The sequence below is a fragment of the Topomyia yanbarensis genome, chromosome 2 (assembly GCF_030247195.1).
Source record: "Topomyia yanbarensis strain Yona2022 chromosome 2, ASM3024719v1, whole genome shotgun sequence".
Lineage (NCBI taxonomy): Eukaryota > Metazoa > Arthropoda > Insecta > Diptera > Culicidae > Topomyia > Topomyia yanbarensis.
In genome coordinates, this window is record NC_080671.1 from 240,525,255 (window position 1) to 240,550,413 (window position 25,159).

Sequence of the window (25,159 nt, forward strand, 5' to 3'; positions counted from 1 at the left end):
TATTGTTTCAAACGAAATATTTTTTTGAAACTACTGAAAAGCCAACAAATGAATTATTTGGTAATTTCCACCAACAGTATTGATTGAATCAAACCTGAATCTTGTTTGTCACTATATCAAACGGGAAAATTGTTATTTAAAACCAAATTTTTTTTATTTTTTCTAATTTATTTTCTGCGTGATAAATTGATATAATTTAGAGCTTCTGCCAAATAACTATTTTGCATTCTGTTTTCATTTTGTTTGCGCCTGATTGCATTTTTCCAATACTAGAACTTTATTTCTAATATATATATATATATAAGAATAAGTCACATTTTTTTTTATAGTTTTTTAACGAAGAAATAGTTATTGTACTACATCACTACAAAGTGAGGCGAAATGAGCACCATTAGTAGGGGCAATATCGCCAGTCTCTTACCGAACATAACCTCTCTTTTACGCTGTCTTATTTGTAAACATTGTGGTTTTCGGCAGCAGAAAAATGGTTCGCGATTATAAGCGCATTTCACGTCGTCAAACCTGGACCAAAACAAGTTTGAAAGCGGCCATGGACGCAGTAAGAATTGGATGTTTTTCGATAAACCGTGCCGCTATCGAATATTGTATTCCACGCCAAACTTTACAACGTTATCTAAAAGATATGACGATGAACAAGATGGAATGGGTGCATTCAGGACAGTTTTTACGGTACAGCAGGAGCAGGAGTCAGTGGAACATATCTTAAGTATGGAAGAACGGTTCTATGGCATCACATCGCGCGAAATCTGAAGTCTAGCATATCAGTTAGCCGAGCGAAATGGCATCAAACATCCTTTTGATTTTTCCAGTCTATTGGCTGGGTTGGGCTGGCTCTACGGATTCCGTAAACGACATCCGGAATTGTCATTGCGCTCTCCGGAAGCGACATCGGCAGCTCGAGCACATGGATTTAACAAAGTTTCTGTGAATGACTTTTTCAATATATTGGAAAAAGTATTCTCTTCGGGGAAATTTTTGCCCAGTCAGGTTTACAACGTTGATGAAACTTCGGTTGTTACGATAAAATAGATTATATAATTTCACATCGTTCAAAGGTTTTATTTAATTTTCTATTACAGGTTCAAACTAAGAAATCTAAAATCTTGGCACTTCGGGGACGACGGCAAGTGGGATGCACCACATCAGCCGAACGAGGTGTTCTGACCACAGCATGCATCTGTATGTCAGCCACGGGGCACTTTGTACCGCCAATGTTGATCTTTCCCCGGGTTCGGCTAACATCAATTGCCATGAATGGATTCAGGAAACTAGGAATTGTTCCTCTCAACAAATTTGTTTTCGAGGAAAATGATTTTGCTCCATCGGATGTTACAGATACATCATTGCCTACCAAGCTTCACTGTCCGGTAGATGATGCAGAACCATTATTCTTTGGATATGATGAAAGTGGACATGAAATTGTGTCGCACGAAGATAACGAGGACCGCAATATTGTCGCTAGTCCCAAGCAAGCATCCACATTAGTCGAAATAACAGCGGAACAGAATTTCACAGTTTCACCTTCTTCAATTCTACCTCTCCCAAAAATAGAGGGAAGGAAAATCTCTAAAGGCAATCGAAAGCAAAAGGCAGCAGAATTAACTACAGACGTATACCTGAACCGTTTGAAAATTGCGCAGGCGAATAAAAATATTAAGCAACTATTGATTACAAAAAAACGATGCTCCAAGACAGTTACCGAAATTCCAAAGAAAATGCATCGAAAAAAAAAATAACAAAGAAAACTTTAACGATTCACTTTGTGATGCCTGTGGGTATTGTTTTAGTTCTTCTAATAGCGGAGACGGATGGAATAAATGTGCAGCTTGTGCTGCATGGTTCCACAAATGCCGTGGAGAACTATTTCATGTTTGTGCGCCGTAATACGTTTCAACATACGTTCCCTTTTTTAATTTTAAATCATAATAAAATACAAATGGCAATAAAATTTCATTATTCTTTTGTGAAATAAATAATGATTGATAAAAAAGGGTTTCTATAAAACAATATCGGAATTAATGGTAAATATCTCATCATGCTTGTTCGTGCACAACGAAAATTTGTAAAAGCGCGCCACCTATATATCAGCGGCGCATGCGGATCACGAATGGCTCCATCGTTCATCGAGTTTCATCGATGCCCAAAACCGTGGTAGCAATCATCTGCAACTGGCTCCCGGTAAAGGCATATAAAAAGGGGCGCTGTCCGTGGTCGCGCCTCTTAGTCATCAGCTGTTCGGAAAACGTCAAAACGGTCAACCAACATACGGAGTAAGGTTGAGTGCGAGTGTTCGCGATTTTAACCCGAGTTATTTTTAAAGTAAATAAGCGAAATCATTATAAAGTAGTGTAGTAAAATTAAATAAATCTAAGCTAGAAGAATAAATAAGTTATAGTGAAGTATAAATAAAGTGCGTGAGTGTCATACTTACCTTTTTGCTCGTCGAAACTCCGAGTACTGCCGCTTACCTGTGAAGAGAAACTTTCATTGTGTACTACTTACCGTTCTGCTCTGCCGCTTCGGATTTCGCACCTGTAAGTTTACCTGCTCTACCTGTGCTACTCGACATCTGGTCCTTCGAGCCGGATAAACGTCGAACTCCGTTTGTCCGCCATCGTAACACTCGCTGGACGCCGTTCCATCCGCCATTCTTGACGCTTGCTGATCGCCATCGCGGTCGGTTCGCCATTCAACTCTGCAATTGTCCGCGAAAGGGACGCGGTCGGATAACAATACTGCTGTTACTGGAGGAAGACTGCTGCTTAATTTCATCATACAAGGCATTTAAGTTGCCTAATTAAGGTAATTAGGGTTTCATTACCCGTTAATTTTCCCTTTTGAGCTGTGCGGTCTTCTGATTTTAGAACCCGTTCATTGCCTTCTGCGAGTGCTTGCGCCTGTTGCTGCTGACTGACGCGGTTCCGTTCTACACTGGTCCACCAAGTTTGCTGACAGGCAGACCGCTCGTTCCGGACGTGGTTCAATTCACCCACACGACACGGTGGAGGAAATTGGTTGCTGCTATCGGCAATAATATAGGACAATTTCGGTCGCTCGTTTCTGCTGGTGGAACGCTTGCACTAAGTGCCACTGGATTCATCTACTAGTGACGAAAGGAGGAGGACGCAGCTACTTAAAAATACAAGGCAATCGTATTACCTTTCACAGGTAATTAGGGTTCCAAAACCTTTATTCTCCTCGTTTGTGCTACGCGGTCTTTGCATTGCAGATCCGTCGCCGCACGATGTCCACCGATAGACGCATCAAGGGGCTCAAGTTGAGACAACGGAGCTTGATGACGTCATTCAACGCCATTGCGAAATTCGTCGACGACTTCGATGAAGAACGCGATGCCATCGAAGTGACAGTTCGCCTGGAGAGCATCATCAACCTCTGGGCGGACCTCAACACAGTTCAATCGGAACTGGAATCGCAAGATGGCGCGAATCTGGATGAGCAGCTAAAAATCCGGACGGAATTTGAGTCTGCCTACTACCGGACCAAGGGATTTTTGCTGGCGAAAAATAAAAATTTTGTTCCGAGTGTCTCTAGTTCTCCTTCAACTAGTCGTGGCCCTTCGTCGTCATCGCAGGTGCGCTTGCCTGACGTAAAACTACTTTAGTGGAAATTTGGATAGCTGGTTAAATTTCCACGATTTATTCGTTTCGCTGGTCCACTCGTCAGTAGAACTTTCCAACATTCAGAAATTCTACTATTTGCTTTCGTCATTATTGGGTGAAGTTGATTCAAACTATTCCACTTAGTGCGAACAATTCTATGGTGGCATGGAATTTGCTTATCGAACATTTCCAAAACCCAGCGCGCTTGAAACAATCGTATGTCGAAGCACTGTTCGAGTTCCCGTCGCTTAAAAGAGAGTCTGCTTTGGAGTTGCATTCGCTGGTGGAGAAATTCGAGGCCAAAGTCAAGGTCCTTCGGCAGCTAGGGGAGAAGGTCCAATAGTGGGACATTCTACTGCTTCGGATGCTTAGTATTCGCCTCGATCCGACAATGAGAAGAGACTGGGAGGAATTTTCGACTACGAAGGATGCCATTTGTTTCAAGGACCTGACGTCATTCATCCAACGTAAGGTCACCGTGCTGCAGAACATTCAGAGTACTACGGTAGATGTCCCCATTGCCGGCCAAGTAAAGAAGCCTTCTCAACGACCAGTCGCAAGTAACAATGCAGCACAGTTCAACGCAAGGAAGTGCATCGTCTGCAACAACCATCATCCACTCTATCAATGCGCGACGTTTTCCAAGATGAGTTCGGAGGATAAGGAGAAGGAAGTTCGTCGCAATCATCTCTGTCGGAACTGCTTGCGGAAGGGTCATCAAGCGAAGGACTGTTCGTCAACGAGTACCTGCCGCAAGTGTCGGGGCAAGCATCATACTCAGCTTTGTTCCAGTCAACAACCAACCAGCTCAGGTCAGAAGACAACCAACTACACAGATGAAAGGTCTACGCCTGCTGCATCTACCAGCAATCCACCCACTGCATCTGTGTCAGCCACCATCGAGCCTGCCAGCTTCGCTTCCGTTAGTCAAGGACGGAAGGCAATTCTACTTGCTACTGCTGTAGTCATCGTTGTCGACGACAGTGGAAGCGAGCACACAGCACGTGCGCTGCTAGATTCCGGTAGCGAATGCTGTTTCGTTACCGAATCATTCTCCCAGCGAATCAAAGCGCAACGGAAGAAGGTCCATCTTCCGATAGCTGGCATCGGTCAAGCGTCGACGCATGCTAGGCACAAATTGTCAACCACTACCTGTGCTACTCGACAATGCTCATTATGCCCCCTATAGCTGCTCAACTCGCCACTTTATAAAAAAAATCAACACACAAATTCGACTTTTGAAATTTTGAAAATAAACTAAATAAAAATGAAAAACATGTTCTTTGGTCAATGTATCATCTTGGGTAAACGTTTAGCTTTCTACTCGTAGTATATTTGGTGGAATTTGTTTATTTTTTAAGCTACACTGACCTCAACACCTCTGCATGGCGATATTGCCTCACTTTCCCCTATGCACTTTAAAAACATGAAGCAATCAATGAAAATGCCACAAATCTTTTGTTATTATGACACCCTTTCATGAGAGCCTGCACGGATACGAAAAACTACCAAAAGTTGAGCTCTTTTGACTCAATCTCGGGGTATCGTGGAATAAGGTAAAATTAGATAAACCGTGTTGAAGGTAGTTTCCCTTTAACCACGGCAAAAACCACAACTCATTGACAGGTTTTTTATACTCAACCTTGCCTAAATTTAAGTTGAATCTACCTAATTTTGAGTATACCTCAAACAACTCAGAGGTACTTTATTCCATGGAAGGCCTCGACTGAGTCGAATGTCTCTCTTTGTTTTTGACAACACTAATAAGTGCGAAAGCGACGCAAAACTCAAAACTACATAAATTTAAGTTAAAAGAACTTATTCTGCGGGTTGTTTTATTTTTCCGTGTAAGTCGTAAATGTAACAAACTTATGGCGTTTTTCATTGAAAAACTCCGGGGCAGTGGATTGCTGGGTGGCAGGGTTGCCAAAATTAAATCTGTATTTTTGTCCTAAAAAATCTTTTCATCTGTATTTGCTCCTCGAAAAATCTGTGTTTATATCTGTATCGAATCAGTTGAGTAGTTTAATCTTTTGCTGGATTATCTATCAAAAATATTAATTCCTGTGGTTTAAATCAGTCAAGCAAGGACCTGTTTACATTTTCATAAAGAAACACTACAAATCGTTCTGATATTTTACATCCAGAAACTTTAACTTTATCGAATTTGCACAATGGAAAAATAATTTTCTTCACTTAATGATTTGCGGACAAAAAATTTGATATAACAAAGTCACAGAGCAATACAATTAATGTTTCTGGAAGCAAACTTCAGCCAACCGTTTTCTGGGTGCTAACCTGAGTGAGTGACCACTCTCAAAAATGAATGTATATTTTAATATAGAGGTTATATTGTAACGACATATAATTAGCAAGGGATTGGAAGGTGAAGTATTTTTCAAATATTAAGAGCCATAGTACTCAAGGGAGAGCGAGGATTTGAAGTACCGTAAACCGGGGTGACATTGATCACTTTTCGAAGAAATCATTGCATATTTTTAGACGCAACACATTTTTTTCAAGTTTAATATTTTCAAACCATGTACTGATGTAAGGAGAACAAGATTGGATGGTTTTACATAAAATTGTCCGCTTACAGCTATTTTTCCAAAAATGATTTCAAGTTGATGTCTGTTTTTGTATTCCGGGGTGACTTTGATAACCTGCATGTTCACCCACATGAAGTTATTGATGTCAATGTTTTTCATTCAAATGTTTGTTTAAACTAATTCTGGGAAGATACTCATTGTTAAATACATGTTAATTGGTATTATACAAAGTATTCAATGTACTGTAAAATTCGAGTAACCAAAATTCGTATAATTTGTGTCCAACTAGAATAAAAGATTCGGAAAACCTTTAAAACTACTAAAATTGTTTTATTTCATTGCTTTATCAATGTACAAAATGTTTCATCCATTTTAACACGTTTGAATATTGAACAATAAAAAACCTATTTTAATCCACCTAGCGGTGCAATTGTGCCTTTCTCAATCATGAATCACGAGAATGTGTGCGTTGTTTATATTCATTAAAAGCTTTTAAATACATATATTACATTTTATTATTATACATCACATGACAACTATATACAGGAAAATAAATCATTATTCGAGTTCTAAAATTTTGAAAAAGAAAAAACAGCCACGGTAATATTGAACTGAAAAAAGGTGCAAAATCGGCAAAGTCCCAAAAAGTCGATCTTTATAAAAAAAAATTTTTCGAGATAACATAAAATCTCGACGTTTCATGCATTTTAAAGATGTTTGGCATCAAAAATACGAATTCGATTTCTGAAATTTCATGGGGTCCCCCCTTTGGAAAAAAAATTGAGTTCCGGCTTTTATGGGAATTTCATATGTGACCGGACGGTTTAGTCTATATTTCCGGAACCATATAAGCGATCCGCACGAAATTTTATAGACATCTATGGGGATATTATAGCTATCATTTGGGACTAAGTTTGTGAAAATTGGCCCAACCATTTCCGGGAAACTGATGTGAGTTCGTAAATTTTGAAAGATGGCCGCTTTTCCCGGGCACTTCCGGAACCGTCTATGGTGGCTAATGTAGTCAACGAAAGTTTGGTTGGCCGTCGGTGACCTAGAACAGCAAATTTAAGTTGTTTGAGAGACATTTTAGCGAAATTTTTACCTTTTTTGCTTTCATCGGAGTATCGGTTTGAATCACAATTTGCTATGTGATCACACGCCACAACCTGTAACTCCGGAACCGGAAGTCGGATCGGTATGAAATTAAATAGCCATTTACGGGGACGCAATACCTTTCATTTGAGGCCAAGTTTAGTCGAATCGGTCTAGCCATCTCCGAGAAACCGATGTGACTGTTATTCTGAATTTAGATACTTCCGCCGGGGCTTCCGGAACCGAGGATGGTGGCCAATGTGGCCAAATAGACTTTGAATGGATGTTAGTGACCTAATACTACAAATCGAAGCAGTTGTGGTCATATTTTGGAAAATTTTTCACCTTTATACATTCATTGCAGAATTTATTAAAATCGACATTTTCTGCATGTTCGTACTTATCACCCTGTAATTCCGGAACCGGAAGTCGGATCCATTAGAAATTCAATAGCAGCCTATGGGAACGTTGCACCTTTCATTTGAGACTAAGTTTGTCAAAATCGGTTCAGCCATCTCTGAGAAAAATGAGTGACATTTTTGATCACATACACACACACATACACACACACACATACATACATACGCACATACATACACACACACAGACATTTGCCGAACTCGACGAACTGAATCGAATGGTATATGTCACTCGGCCCTCCGGGCCTCCGTTAAAAAGTCGGTTTTCAGAGCAATTGCAATACCTTTCTATTGAGAAAGGCAAAAATGTTGCGAGTTTAAGCTTAAAAACCTGTTTTAATCCACCTAGCGGTGCAATTGTGCCTTTCTCATTTCTCTAAACTATGGCACGGAGGCTTTTTATGTTCAACATAATTGTGGAAATGTCCATTACATTCTTAGTACACTTTGCACTTATACACAATGGCATGTCAGCCACGAACTTGATGAGCTACGTGTCGACGGTGAAACACTTGAAACAAAAACCTGTTTTAATCCACCTAGCGGTGCAATTGTGCCTTTCTCATTTCTCTAAACTATGGCACGGAGGCTTTTTATGTTCAACATAATTGTGGAAATGTCCATTACATTCTTAGTACACTTTGCACTTATACACAATGGCATGCCAGCCACGAACTTGATGAGCTACGTGTCGACGGTGAAACACTTGAAACAAAAAAATATCATACTCCATTAGCCTAATCATCATTAGATCAATGTTATCTGCTTGCTAACTCATTTTGTCATGCGGGGCTGGGTATGTGAAGAGGGCGAAAGTCCCATGAACGAACGACTCCCCAGCTTAAATTGGTATGCTTTGTGATACAGTGGTGGTTTAAAGATGATGGGGTTGAAAGGGAAGGGTATGAGGGCTGGATGGGGTGGTGGTCTGAGGGGTGATTTAAGGAGATTTTTAAAGGAGGGGCGCGAACAGTAGAGGGGGGGGGGGTGTAACCCCTCTCCGTAAACCATCAACTACGCCCCTGTTAAAATCCAGAAACCCTAAACGAGTCGAAAAAAACCCGGGATTAGGTTGACGTTTTTCAGAGTGATTGCATAACCTTTCTATATGAGAAAGGCAAAAATGTGCCAAAATCCAAAAAAGTGAATCGTAGTCAAATTTTTTTTCGAGTTTGCATCAAATCTCGACGTTTCATGCACCTTGAACACATTTAGCATCAAAAATAAAAATTCTATTTTTAATTTTTCCTATAGTTTATATGAGAAATTTCTGTGTGGCCGCACTCTGAAACCCGTAATTCCGGAACCAGAATTCCGATCGATCCAAAATTCAATAGCAGCCGATGGGAAGGTTGCACTTTTCATTTGAGACTAAGTTTGGGCAAATCGGTCCAGCCATCTCTGAGAAAAATGAGTGACATTATTTGACACATACGCACATACATACACACACACACATACACACACATACACACACATACATACATACACACACACATACAGACTTTTTCCGATCTCGACGAACTGAGTCGAATGGGATATGACACTCGGCCCTCCGGGCCGGGATTAGGTTGACGTTTTTCAGAGTGATTGCATAACCTTTCTATATGAGAAAGGCAAAAATGTGCCAAAATCCAAAAAAGTGAATCGTAGTCGAATTTTTTTTCGAGTTTGCATCAAATCTCGACGTTTCATGCACCTTGAACACATTTAGCATCAAAAATAAAAATTCTATTTTTAATTTTTCCTATAGTTTATATGAGAAATTTCTGTGTGGCCGCACTCTGAAACCCGTAATTCCGGAACCAGAATTCCGATCGATCCAAAATTCAATAGCAGCCGATGGGAAGGTTGCACCTTTCATTTGAGACTAAGTTTGGGCAAATCGGTCCAGCCATCTCTGAGAAAAATGAGTGACATTATTTGACACATACGCACATACATACACACACACATACACACACATACACACACACATACACACACATACATACATACACACACACATACAGACTTTTTCCGATCTCGACGAACTGAGTCGAATGGGATATGACACTCGGCCCTCCGGGCCGGGATTAGGTTGACGTTTTTCAGAGTGATTGCATAACCTTTCTATATGAGAAAGGCAAAAAATTGAAATAATTGCCAACTAGTTTCACAAAAAAATTGTATTTAAAATAAACAAACTCTTAAAAGATTTACTTGATACATCCCACTTTAAAGGAAAATAAAATCTTGCTTGTAAGTTATTATTCTTGCTCAAATCTGAGATTTATTTGCTTTATAAAAATAGACACTTTATGAAGCTTCGTAAAAATAAGGTAAAGTCAAATTTCGGTTTTTTGTAGTTTTTGTACCCAAAAACCGAACAAAATACTCAAAAAGTATAACAAACCAGTATTTCATAATTTTAGAGTGAAAATCATTTCAAACTAAAATGATTCGGAAGACTATTCTAGTTTAATAAGCGATCTACGAAAAAAGTTTCGAGTGATCAAAGTTACCCCGATGATCAAAGTCACCCCGGTTTATAGTAAGAAAGTTTAGAAAAGCGTGGAGTAGGGTCAATGAACAAGCTTAGAGTTTCCCGGCTATTTAACTCTTTGTCTTCTGCAACGCAGGAGTCAGGATCTTTTGGCATTAAATGCGAATCACCTGAGTCTGCGGCATGTCCGGACAAGCGTAAAGTCAATTTAATGACTTATGCTGTCGGAGCCGACAAATTATATGTCGTTACAATATAACAAAAAGGAAAAAGATTGACTCACTATAAGTCGTTAATAAAAAAGGAAAAAAAATAATATGGAGGGCTAAGCTGAGAGAGACAGAGAGGAATTATTAGTGAAACTGAAAAAAATATTTCTAAAAATAGTCTTTGTAACATCATTTTTCAAAAATCTGTATATCTGTACATACACGCAAAAATCTGTATACCTGTGCATACAGATTCTTGGTCTGAAAATGGCTGAAACATCTGTATAAATACAGATTATTCTGTATTTTTGGTAACCCTGCTGGGTGGTGCTAGTTCCTATTCCGGCTCCAGTGATAGCCGATTCTAATTAGCCGCAATATTAACTATAGTCCTATAGATTCAGTCAGAATTCCAGTTGAACTTTACTCGAACTTTACTGGGTTCTAGCAGAAGAGCAGGTCACTGGATGTGTTTCATTCCTGTAGGATAGAGATGTGATACCAAATAAAGTTTGAAAAATATATGGTGTCTTTGATATGGGAATCGTAAAGAAATCAATATGCCGAATTATATTCATTATTCATTTGCGGAAGGTATTCCTTTGCTTGTCGCTCATTGGTGGAAAGAGAAAGGTCCTCTCTATATAAGCGAAAGTATTAACGCGGACTAGCTCATTCACGTTTAGGACACAGCAACCAACAGCGAGCAGCTTTCACCCGCGCTATTATCAGCCGGGCGGCACTGCAAATAGCAGCAGCGGAGCGACAGCACTCTTCAGCCGAGCAACCATCGGCCCAACACAATCACTGAACTACCGGCGGACAATGATGTCAGATTACGACAATGGCGCAGTCGGTGGCAACACCAGCTCTACCAAAAAAAGGTAAGATATTTTTTGGAGCCACTATAGGTTCTCGAAATGGTTATATATATTCCAATTGAGAAGGTGGAATGTATGCCTGAGCTTTTTAGGAAAGAATGAGTTCATAAAAAAAGAACCTGATATTATTCCAATTGGGAAGGTGGAATATATTTATGATTACCTACTTATTAATATTCCAATAGAGAAGGTGGAATATATTTTACAAGACTCGTTAATATTCCAATAGAAAAAGGTGGAATATATTCCTGAACACTTTAGAAAAGAAAGTGTTCAGCCGAAATCAATGAGTGTTCAAAACTCCAACTTAAAAAAAGCGTCGATAGAAATGGCGAAGAAAATGCTCAATAAAAAGAAATAAAATTGAATTATCTCAAAAATATATAATTTTAAAATATATTTTGAGCTGATATTAGTATTGTATCATATTTACAGAAACTCGACAAAGAAACATTCCAAGAAAATGATGGAAGAATTATCAGAAATGAAGGCAGAACTGGAAAGGATGCGCAAGGAAAAAGATGAGTTGAGTCGCACCTTGGCTAAAATGGGTCAGAATAATGATTTCTGTAAAGCACGATCGAGTACGATGCGTGAAGAGCACACCAATGGGAACGAAACACTACTCACGACAATGAGTAACATGTCTATAACCAGCCTGAATATTCCCGAGTGTGCCCCACCAGCAGGCGATACAGAACTCAACAAAAGAGTATACGATCATTGGAAAAATGTTTTAGCCGCATCAATGAACTTAATTCAAGCTACCGACGAGTCGACCCGGATTGCTTGAGCGCTTACCATACCCCGGCAGATTGTTTCCATAGTGACAAAGTGTGTCGCAATTGTGACCACCGTGGACATATTGCACGAGCATGTTCATCACAAGTGAAACCTGAATCTCACAAACGGCGCTGGACTGGAGAAGAAACTGAACCTCCAAGCAAGATTGCAGTTGTTGAAAATACGGGAGAAGACGAGGAGCAAACAAAGGTAATGAAAGTGGATAGCGAATAGCGAAGAATTATTATTACTCTTGTTTCATTGAAGTGAATTATAATACTTTGAACTAAAATAAATGAACCAGTAGAGTTGAACTTTAAGAAAACATATTTTCATTTGTATAACATACCGTGCATTTTACAGGTGCTTCACTCTTTGTCGACAGATATCAACAAAGTTGAATCTTGTGTACCTAACGATGAAAGTGCATATATAGCGGCATATGTTGCTGGGATCCAAGTTCGATTTTTCATAGACTCTGGTGCACAGGTCAACACTATCACATTCGAGTCGTTCAACACAATTCTTCAGGATGAAGTAGCGAAGCAAAATGTATACGAGTTAAAGTATGAATCGGATAAGGTACTACGAGCATATGCGTCACAAGGTAATATTAATGTGTTGGCTACCTTTTCGGCGGAACTTTTTGTTTCGGAAAAAAGGCCAACTACGATAGAAAAATTTTATGTAGTGCAGGAAGCAAGGGCTCTTCTTGGTTTCAATACGGCTACTAGATATAGTTTACTGACAGTAGGTCTAGACGTGCCAGTGGTAGGAATTAATGACTCGAGCTGGCGTTGCGAGTTTGTCGCCATACACAGTGTTAGTGGAACAAACATATCCATGTTCCCAACATTTAATGTACCGCCAGTTACGTTGAACTACGACAATTCTATGCCACCCTCGAGAAACGTTTACACACACACATTCCTGCAGCCTTCAAAGAGCTAACGAGAAAGAAATTAGCAGAATTGCTAGAATCCGGCATTATTGAAAAAGTATAGAAATACAGAATAAGTACGGATATGGACAAAAGCTTTTGCTCTTCCTTATTAGTAATCCCAAAAGGAAAATCCCATATTCGTCTTGTCGTCGACCTGCGCGGTCCGAACAAATGTATTTATAGGACTCCTTTTAAAATGCCAACATTCGAGTCAATCTTGTTGGAGTTACATGGAGCGAAATTTTTCTCCACGATTGACTTGACCAACGCGTTTTTCCATATAGCATTGGACGAAAAGTCAAGACATTTGACGAATTTCTTTGCAGGTGATGGAATTTACAGATGTTGTCGTTTACCTTTTGGGTTGACCAATGCACCTGACATTTTTCAGGAGGTAATGCAAACTATAATACTCTCTGGATGTGAAGGAACTATCAACTATCTAGATGATATATTAGTATATGGGCGAACAAAGAAGAGCATGATCAAAATTTACAAAAAGTTTTGATGAAGCTCGAAGAGCATAATGTAAAAATTAATCATGGAAAATGCTCATTTGGACAGGAAGAAGTAAAATTTCTGGGATTCAAACTATCAACTAAAGGATGGCAAGTGGAAGAGAGCAAGATCGATGCGATAAAAAATTCTCGTAAACCCGAGTCCCAAGCGGAGGTGAAAAGCTTTCTAGGTTTGATTACATTTATAGAAAGATTCATTCCGAAACGAGCGGACAAGACTCGTCATTTACGTGAATTGGCGAAGGCAGACGCATTTTATTGGAATCAAGATTTGGAGGATGAGTTTAACCAATTGAAATCTAATGCGGGGAATCTCATCAAAACTCTGGGCTATTTCAATCGTGATGACGAGACAGAATTATTCGTGGATGCTTCACCACATGGACTAGGAGCCATTCTAGTACAGTTTGATGGTAGCTCAAAACCTCGAATTATCGCATGTGCATCAAAGGCCTTATCATCAGCTGAAAGTAAATACTCACAAACTCAGAAAGAGGCCCTAGCAATGGTTTGGGGCGTTGAACGATTCTCAGTGTACCTGTTGAGCATATCCTTCATAATCCGGACGGACGCGCAATCGAACGAATTCATCTTTGGCGGGCTGCATAGAATTGGAAAAAGGGCAGTTTCGCGGGCTGAAGCATGGGCACTAAGGCTGCAGCCTTACAACTTCAAGGTTGAGCGAGTTCCGGGAGAAATGAATGTGACAGATTCATTATCCCGCTTAGTGGCAGTGTCTCAATCGACTGAACCATTCGATGACTCAAATGAAAAACACTTATTATACTTTTTGGATACCGGAACAATGGAGTTTACGTGGTATGATATAGAGAGCGCATCTGAAAAAGATTCTGATCTAGTACTAGTTCGCGAAGCTATTAGAAGTGGTCACTGGGATAAAGGTTTAAGACTATATGAATCGGAAGCAAAAAATTTGAGAGTGTTGGGAGCATTAATTTTCATCAGGGACCGAGTGATTTTGCCCTATGAACTGCGTGATAGGACGCTTGTTTCAGCTCACCAAGGTCATATGGGTGCGGCATCAATGAAGAAAATTCTGAGGAATTATTTCTGGTGGCCCGGGATGGCCAAACAAGTTGAAAGTTTCGTTAAGGGATGCGGAACGTGTTTCCGATTTTCCAAAAAATCCACCTATTCCGTTGACCAGCCGTGAATTGCCCGAAGGACCATGGGAAGTGCTACAGATAGATTTCTTTTCTTTTAAAGATTGTGGCTCGGGAGAATTTCTAGTGGTTGTAGACACCTACTCACGATACCTTCACGTAATTGAAATGAAGAAGATATATGCGGATAGTACTAATGAAGCCTTGTGTAGAATTTTTGAGGTATGGGGCTACCCCCTCGTCATCCACAGTGACAATGGGCCACCATTTCAAAGCGAAAATTTTATTAGCACGTGGGGAAATAGAGGTGTTAGGATTCGAAAATCAATCCCGTTAAGCGCTCAGTCAAATGGAGCTGTAGAACGCCAAAACAAAGGTTTAAAAGATGCTTTGACCGCTGCGAAACTTGACAACATCAATTGGAAGTTAGCTTTAGAAAAGTATGTGCATATGCATAATAAGGTTCGACCGCTTTCACGACTAGGAATAACGCCGTTCGAGTTACTTGTTGGCTGGAGATTTAGAGGGACATTCCCGTTTTTGTGGGAAACACTTCCTCGTGATCAAGTGGATCGAACAGATATACGCGAAAAGGATGCTTCTTCCAAACTCGTCAGCAAAAAGTATGCCGATTTCGTAAGAGGAGCGAAGGATTCGGATATTGCTGTTGGTGATAAAGTGCTTCTGGCTCAAACCACAAAGCAAAAAGGAGTCCCAACCTTTTCCGAAGAGTGTTACACGGTTTTGAATAGAAATGGAGCAAAGATTATTGTATGCAGCGATAGAGGTGTCCAATATTCCAGGAACGCGCAAGATGTGAAAAAAGTATCTTTCTTGCGTGAAGATAAAAGTAGTACCGAGTCATGTAGCACTAGTGAGTATTCTGCTACAGTTGAATTTCCTGAAGTACACAATGATGATTTATCAGAGAACTATGAAAGTGGAAATAGACCCAAACGTATTTCAAAGAAACCATCTCGTTTTAACGATATGGTTTTGTATACTATATTTGATTAAAGAGTAGAAGAGTACAGCATTGTAGGATAGAGATGTGATACCAAATAAAGTTTGAAAAATATATGGTGTCTTTGATATGGGAATCGTAAAGAAATCAATATTCCGAATTATATTCATTATTCATTTGCGGAAGGTATTCCTTTGCTTGTCGCTCATTGGTGGAAAGAGAAAGGTCCTCTCTATATAAGCGAAAGTATTAACGCGGACTAGCTCATTCACGTTTCGGACGCAGCGAAGGACGGACAGCAACCAAAAGCGAGCAGCTTTCATCCGCGCTACCACCAGCCAATCAGCAACCGAGCGAAAGCGATTGACTGGTACGGAGAGCCCTCTCATATATTGAGCAGCGCAATCCAAACCAGCTCATTCACGTTTCGGACGCAGCGAAGGACGGACAGCAACCAACAGCGAGCAGCTTTCATCCGCGCTACCACCAGCCAATCAGCAACCGAGCGAAAGCGATTGACTGGTACGGAGAGCCCTCTCATATATTGAGCAGCGCAATCCAAACCAGTTCATTCACGTTTCGGACGCAGCGAAGGACGGACAGCAACCAAAAGCGAGCAGCTTTCATCCGCGCTACCACCAGCCAATCAGCAACCGAGCGGAAGCGATTGACTGGTACGGAGAGCCCTCTCATATATTGAGCAGCGCAATCCAAATCAGCTCATTAGCGGGCCTTACACGTTCAATATTTTTGTCAATACTAGAGAGGATTGACAAAAGTATTGTACGTGTAATGGAAAAAAAATTATTGACGATGTGGATTTCAAACGGGACTGAAATATTGTAACAATATCGTCAATACTGGTATTGACGAAAATATTGAACGTGTAAGGGCCACTATTCACGTTTCGGACGCAGCGAAGGACGGACAGCAACCAACAGCGAGCAGCTTTCATCCGCGCTACCACCAGCCAATCAGCAACCGAGCGAAAGCGATTGAATGTTACGGAGAGCCCTCTCATATATTGAGCAGCGCAATCCAAAACAGCTCATTCACGTTTCGGGCACAGCAACCAACAGCGAGCAGCTTTCACCCGCGCTATTATCAGCCGGGCGGCACTGCAAATAGCAGCAGCGGAGCGACAGCACTCATCAGCCGAGCAACCATCGGCCCAACACAATCACTGAACTACCGGCGGACAATGATGTCAGATTACGACAATTCCCACTACTGCTAGAAAATACAACACCACACAATCATCTGCCCCAGCGTTTTTCAATGAGTTAAGGCATAAGTTTTTGTCTTTGTGACAGTGTACAATTAAAATACCGAAAACAAGGTAAAACAGTTCAAAAATATGTTATATTTAAAATAAATACATGTTTATTTTAGTTAGTAAAAACGGCATAAGTTTTTGTCTTTGTGACAGTGTACAATTAAAATACCTAAAACAAGGTAAAACAGTTGAAAAATATGTTATATTTAAAATAAATGCAAGTTTATTTTAGTAGTTTCAATTATTTTTAACGATTTAGCGATATAAACTACAATCAAACATGATCTATCACTATACACATAACTGTCCCATGTGCTATGGGATTGCCTAGGAGCCTACTGGAGCGGCAGTATATGGCTGCAGTATCTCTATTCATTATATACTATGTTCAAATATTAATAATAAATCTAACTCAATATACCTTGAACAATTTGTTCATTAAAATAATTAATGTTAATTAATGTTAACCTTATACTGAATGAGATATTTTTATCTATTTCAGTCGGCTCTCTTCTGGTGGCATAGTGGCAACGATAAAGGACCTCATTCGGAATATATCTACCACCGAGTCCGCAACTTGATCAAGGCATTGCCTAAAAAGCTAGAAAAGTATCGGCGTATACCCGAATGCGCGGTAGCAGATTCGGTTTCAAATTCAGTTCTGGAAAAGGCAACTTATGTCTATATTTGACAAACTTTTGATAGCCTCCTACAGACGTAGCCAGAGGTCTGAAGACTTAAAAGAATAAAGGTGTTTTGCGAAGTTGCACTAGAATAATTGTATTCTAATACGAGTGATTCCTTCTCAATAGAATTCTATTCTAAATCAACTTTTAAAGTAATATTCTAGTGTAACTAGGATAACCATCTACAGACATTTTAATTATTCTTCTATAGACATTAAAAAAAATTGTGGCATCGTTGCCTTGTACACTTCAAGAGACATAACGTCCGAAAAGGACGAATCACAATGTTCGGGGCATTGATACGCGACTGCACAATAAGATCCGAAAACGAATGTGCATCAATAAGTGACACATTTGCGTTCGAATCTTATGACGTACCTGTTGTGCGTCATAATGTTCCAATCGCACTTCCTTTGCGGAATTTTATCCCGATGCTCTCGGGATGGCACGACGGATAAATCAGCTATTAAATTTAGGCTGCCCTTCTTTTCTTAGTGTACACGCTGGTTCATACGCCATCCAGATCAAATCTCCGACATCGCAGTAATTGATCACTAGCTAGCATCAATCAAAACAGATGATGATCAGTATTTTCTGATAAACCGCACGAGCCTATAGGTTCATATCACATTCTTCGGTGTTGTTGGTTAAATCATCCTTTTTTACAGAACCTGCGAAGTATACTAATCAATGATATAAAATTTCGTCACATCGTGTACAACAAATTGGATAAAATGATATTACCAAATGACGCAGAGCTCCGGTGGATGATTCGTATTCTATGCACATCTTTTGAACGATTGATCTGAGATCATTGAGGGTATATATTAGTAAAAAAAATTAGCAACAAATAACTTTACAATTTTACAGGTACCCAACATGCGATGAACAATGCCGGCTTGCTAAAACTATTATACGTACCTTTCCGGTAACGAAGAAGCCACGAGTCAGCGATAATGCACCATCGGAGGTAATATTTTTCTATATTTATACTATGTTCACATGTACAATATACAAAACTAACATAGGGGAAAGTGAGGCAATATCGCCATGTGGGGCGAGCTGAGCACCCTTGAATCTAGCAAAACTGAATAATATACGCTGAAATCATTTTTCGCTCCGAGTTGCTTACTATATGTAGAAGCAATTTTATGAATAAAAGTCAAAATCTGCATGCAATGAAATTTGGAATCCACAAATATATCCATTGATGTTTGAAACCATCACGCAGAAGAATCAGACCTTTTTGAATCAACAAAACGTTTTGTTGTATCTAAAACGTGGCGAATGACTGTTTCAAACTGAAATGGGCGTTTTTCAAAAGCATGTATTTGGTTTAGTTCAACAAATACTTCTGTTTACATTTTAAGTACAAACATTGTTGAATCAAAATAAAATTTGTTAGATCTAACTGATCCCTTTGTTAAAAACCAACAGCATCTTTGTTTAATTTCAACTAAAATTGAGTTGTTCTCTTCTTCGGTTGATACAAAAGATTTGTTTTTGTTCCTTCAAACTTGTTTGTTCGGTTAAACTTAACATGATTTTATTGTTTCAAACGAAATATTTGTTGAAACTACTGAAAAGCCAACGAATGAATTAGTTGGTAATTTCAACCAACAGTATTGATTGAATCAAACCTGAATCTTGTTTGTCACTATATCAAACGGGAAAATTGTTATTTAAAACCAAAATTTGTTTATTTTTACTAATTTATTTTCTGTGTGATAAATTGATATAATTTAGAGCTTCTGCCAAATAACTATTTTGCATTCCGTTTTCATTTTGTTTGCGCCTGATTGCATTTTTCCAATACTAGAACTTTATTTCTAATATATATATATATATATATATATATATATATATATATATATATATATATATATATATATATATATATATATATATATATATATATATATATATATATATATATATATATATATATATATATATATATATATATATATATATATATATATATATATATATATACATATATATATATATATATATATATATATATATATATATATATATATATATATATATATATATATATATATATATATATATATATATATATATATATATATATATATATATATATATATATATATATATATATATATATATATATATATATATATATATATATATATATATATATATATATATAAGAATAAGTCACAATTTTTTATTGTTTTTTTTAACGAAGAAATACTTATTGTACTACATCACTATAAAGTAAGGCGAAATGAGCACCATTAGTAGGGGCAATATCGCCAGTCTCTTACCGAACATAACCTCTCTTTTACGCTGTCTTATTTGTAAACATTGTGGTTTTCGGCAGCAGAAAAATGGTACGCGATTATAAGCGCATTTCACGTCGTCAAACCTGGACCAAAACAAGTTTGAAAGCGGCCATGGACTGTACCCGTTGGTTCCAGCTACTGTTTGTGCCTTCACCACAAAACGTCCAGTTTACCCTAGAGTAACTCAATAATCCCCTTGATCCTACCCGGTAGCATAACCTGTCGGCAGTTGGTGAGTTCCCGTCTCAAGCGAGCTCAAGAGAAAGAGGGAAATAATCGCATATGTATCCACATGGCTGTGCTGTCAACAGTACGCGTGTATGGAAAGGGTATCCGCCATGTAGTTCTAGAGCCTCTACACCATCCACGGTCGGACACGATCATCGACAGGGCTGAAACACAAATTGGGAAGCTGTCAAAAATGTCAAAATAATATCTTTTTTTTCGGCAACCTTCGGGCCGGACATTTCCGCCCACGATCAAAATTAGCCTTTTTAATGCTTGGCATTAAGACAAACTTTCTTTCTATCCGTGACTCTCAAATCGGTTAGTAGTGCGCGCGGTAACTAAGTTTCTAGGTGACAAAAATGCAGATTTGGAAAGTAAGATAGTTAATTTTGTGTTCTTTGTTATAGTTTATTCCTACGTTTCGAGTAGCAGTTACGAAGTGTAAAACTAAAATTAATAGTACGGTGGATGATGTAAAAATTAATAGTACGGTCAGTTGAACAATTAAAAAACTTTTGTATAAATAAAATCTAATTTGTAAAATCTATAGCTAAAGATTGGTAGACGAGCCGAGATTCGATTGTATATACTGTGCATACATTGTAATTACGGAGAAAAAGGTAAATTTGGAATACTACAATTATATGGAAAACTAGGTTAAGAATTCGTGACGTCACCTATGCTAATGCATTGCACAGGTCCACGTAAGGGCCTTTTTCTCTTCCCTTTCTTTTTACGGAAGCTTTCCGAGTCTTCCTCAGGAGTCAGGGCCTCATGAGAGGTAGAAACTAGGCTGACAATCACGGTGGCCTATTCAATCCACCTATCGCGGACAGAAATACGCCATTTTGGATTGGCGGGAGCCAGAACAGACGCCGGAGTAGCCATCTTCCAAAATCAAGCTGCTCCTACTGTAAGCTCCATCAGGGAAAATAACCAACAGCAACTAGCGCTAGTCGAACCAGTTAAGAGCGCCCATTGCCGCTAGGGATCCACCTAAGTTGGCCCAATACACCTTCCGGCCGAAACCGTTATCGCCCGGAGTCCCATTGACCCGACGGGACATGTGTTTAACGACCGGGGCAATATACGATCCAGCCATGGCGTGCCGATGCAGCATAAAGGTATCCCTGTGACGTTACGAACCCCCCGTGTGCCATTAGAAAATAAGTGCTTGAAAGTTGAAACTATTAGAGGATAGGCAGGCTAGGGAAAATTAGGCAATAGAATGTGAAATTTAGTATCTTGCTTTCTCTTTTAATTATATACGTTCCCCGAGCCAAAAAAGGTGCTAACAAACCTCGTTGGGTTGGGAGTTATCCCCCTTAAGATTCATTGTCGATGCTTTTGAGCCACCCTATATCGTGGGGATTTGTGGTGCAACCTACGGTGTAAGGGAAAGTCCGCGGACAGGTGAGAGAGCATAAGTTTTTGTTCGGTCGTACTCTTTCTCTTGAGTGTCGTGGGTGAACGAGTTCATAGTAAACTGTTGGCAGGTAAGACGACCCTGTGAGTCCTCTCTCGAGGTAACCCGACGTAATGAAAGGGAAGTTACAAATTGGCGCCCAACATAAAATCCAAAATCAACGGTTTGCATTGCTTTTTCATCCTCGGTTACGGGGGGAAAACTAGTTTTTGCGGTGAAATCGTTCTCCAAACGATTTTCATTATCAGGACAAGTCCTGGGAATAGATTCCCATAGTTGTCGGTCTACTACCGGAAATAAATCAAAGCCCTAGAATCCCACAGCCATTTGAAAACGATCCCGGAGTTCAGTTTGAATGAACTGCAACTGTGAAGGGTTAGTACACTTGGATATCAGAGCGAGTTTGTAAAGGGCACAGACGCTGACCTGGCTGGGATTTGAAAGATATATTTTCGTTAGAGGCAGATATCTCTGGGGAATTAAAATATAAAATGGATGTAGAGCTTCAAATGCTTTACAAAAGCCTTTTGGTCCACCACCTTGAAAGAGCTGAAATAGAATATGAACTAGCAATCAGAGCAGTTCAATTCGATCTAACATTGAGTGACTCGGCCCTTCGGAGGTGATTGCGCGATCGTCTACGAGAGGAAAGAGATAGGAACGTGGAGGACATAGATTTTAATCGACTTGATCAAACAATAGATGTGGAGATCGAAGCGATTGATGTGAATTTGAAAAATATCCGTGACTATTTAGAGAACAAAGTTAGGTTCGAAGGAGTTCGCGATTCGTTGAAGACGAGGCTTGCACATTATTTTGCCCGATGCGATCGCGCACAAGATTTTGCGGAAAAAGATGAAGATCTTGTTGATCTTGACAAATTGAAAAGTTCTGTTAGGAATCTTATGAATACGTTTTTCTCGCCCTTTTCACATATTCCTGCTGTCCAGGCAGAGATGATTGCACAAATTACTAAATCTCACAGGTTTGAAAATGCAGGAAGGTCCGTCCAATAAGTTGACATCGGTAGGCCAACGTTCTCAGGTTAGCCAAACAGAAGAGACGGAATGGAGTGGTCAGGAGTTATCAGAGCCAAATAACCAGAATCAACGACCTTCAGACAAGGGTCGTAAATTGAAATCGGTCCCAAATAGCGCATTACCGGTCTATCCTTACGCGATGTACCCTTTCGGAATGCCTTTTCCGCATTGTCTTTCACCTGTCGGATCCCCTAATCAACCGAAAGCAGTCGAACAGATACTAAATCGGGTTCCTTTAGATAGAAAGGTTCCAAATTCGGTACCGCGAGCAGATAGTACGGAAACGGAAAATACCCCAGAATCAGAGTCTTCGAGTTCATCGCCATTACCACCACGTCGCAAGTTCAAATCGAAAACGCGGAAGCCATCCACCAGGAGATACCGACCCGTTTCGGATTGGAATGTGCGATATGATGGAAAAGACAATGGGCAAGGACTGATCAAATTTATTCGCGAAGTAGAGTTCCTTGCAAAATCAGAAAGAGTAAAAGACAAAGAATTATTTAGATCCGCAATTCACCTCTTTGGTGGCGCTGCCAAAATATGGTTTATGACAAGCGTCGACAACGAAGATTTTTGTACCTGGAAAGAACTTGTCCAGGAAATGAAAAAAGAGTTTTTAAGCCCAGATCATGACCACGTTAGCGAAATTCGCGCGGTGTCTCGTAAACAAGGTAACAAAGAAAAATTTCAAGATTATCTCTTTGAGATGCAAAAGATATTCAATTCCCTCACAAAACCCATTTCGGAAGGAAAAAAATTCGAATTTGTTTTTCGAAATATGAGATCAGATTATAAAGGTCATGCCATCGCGTCGAATATTAACAATCTTGCAGATTTAAAAAGATTCGGACGTCAGTTAGATGCAACGTTTTGGTATAAGTACAACCACCAAACCGAAGAAACTAGTACGCGAAACCGTGCGCAAGTCAACGAAATTCGTACGGGCGCGAAAGCAAAAAGCACACATGAAACGGATAACCGTCCCCACAAAACGCGAAACTTTTATCGCTCGCAGAAAACGGATGTTTCAGAAGACGAAAAATCAAAAAAGCAAAATACGCGAGAATCGTCAAAACCCTTAAAAGAGCCCGAGCCAAACTTAAACCCGAATGCTGAAGGTCAGAAGATTCTGTTAGAAAATTATTCTCCCCCGAAAGAGGGAATGTGTTTCAATTGTCGTTTACCGGGACATCATCAAAGGGATTGTGAACGCCCCCGTCACAAATTCTGCTTCAAATGTGGCTTCCATAATGTGCATACTAAAACGTGCCCGTATTGCGCAAAAAACGAGAAGTAGACCGTTTGGCAGGGCAAACGAGTCCAACAGTTGATAAAAATCCCTACCATTGCTTCAATTTATCTTCTAATCTCTCACACAACGGTTACCGCAAAGTAGACCATTCCGAATATATCTATTCGTCGGATTTCGAGATCAATGAACTTTTCATTTATTTCTCCAATGACGACAGACCTCATGTTAAGGTATGTGTGTATGACATTCCATTGATCGGTTTGCTTGACAGCGGAGCCAATCGATCTATTCTGGGCATCGGTGCCAATCAACTGATTAAGGCTTGCAAACTTCAAGTGCACCATACCGAAGTCGAAGTAGTTACGGCCAGCGGGCAAAACCTTGCAGTCGCTGGATATGTTAACCTACCCTTAACTTTCAACGGTACTACCAAACTCATAGAAGTGTTGGTAATACCTTCATTAAAACGACGATTAGTACTTGGTTCAGACTTCTGGAACGCCTTCGAGATAGTACCCAGCGTTCCTCAAGTTTTGACGTGCTCGATCAAGCTGTCGAAGACCGGACCTTAACCGAAGAACAACAGCTAGAACTAGAAGACGTCAAAAACCTTTTCAAAACAACTGTGGAGGGTCAACTTGAAACGACCTCATTAATAAATCACCGCATTGAGTTGAGCGAGGAAGCGAAGAAACAATCCGCTGTTCGTATCAACCCTTTCCCCACGTCGCCGAATAGACAGGCACAAAGTAATAATGAATTGGATAACATGCTTCAGTGTGGGATAATTGAACGTTCATATAGTGATTGGGCTTTGCGCTTAGTGCCAGTGGATAAATCGGATGGGTCAGTTCGCCTCTGTCTTGATGCACGAAAACTGAACGAACGCACAGTCTTACCCTCTACCACACGCCGACCGTATACTTAGCCGCCTAGGACCTAGTAGGTTTATTTCGACTATAGGCCTGTCCAAGGCATTCCTTCAAATACCCTTGCATCCAAAATCAAAAAAGTATACGGCCTTCTCCGTGCTTGGTCGAGGGTTGTTCCAGTTTACCCGTATGCCCTTTGGCTTGGTAAATAGTCCGGCGACCCTGTCACGGCTGATGGACCGAGTATTAGGGGGCAGTGAGCTGGAACCAAACGTGTTCGTCTATTTGGACGACATTATAGTCGTTAGCAACACGTTTGAAGAGCACCTTGATAAGCTTCGGGAAGTAGCTGCTAGACTCCGAGCTGCGAACCTATCAATAAATTTAACTAAATCGAAATTCTGCGTTCATGAAGTACCGTACCTGGGGTACATTCTAAGCAGTCAAGGT

General features: G+C 39.8%; 1 protein-coding gene across 1 annotated transcript; it reads left to right on the plus strand.

Moving 5' to 3' along the window:
- Positions 1–4,032: 4,032 nt before the first annotated feature.
- Positions 4,033–4,830, plus strand: LOC131680155 (uncharacterized). The gene has a single exon (XM_058960877.1). It carries the CDS (start codon positions 4,033–4,035, stop codon positions 4,828–4,830), a length of 798 nt encoding a protein of 265 aa, XP_058816860.1.
- The last annotated feature ends 20,329 nt before the right edge of the window (positions 4,831–25,159 follow it).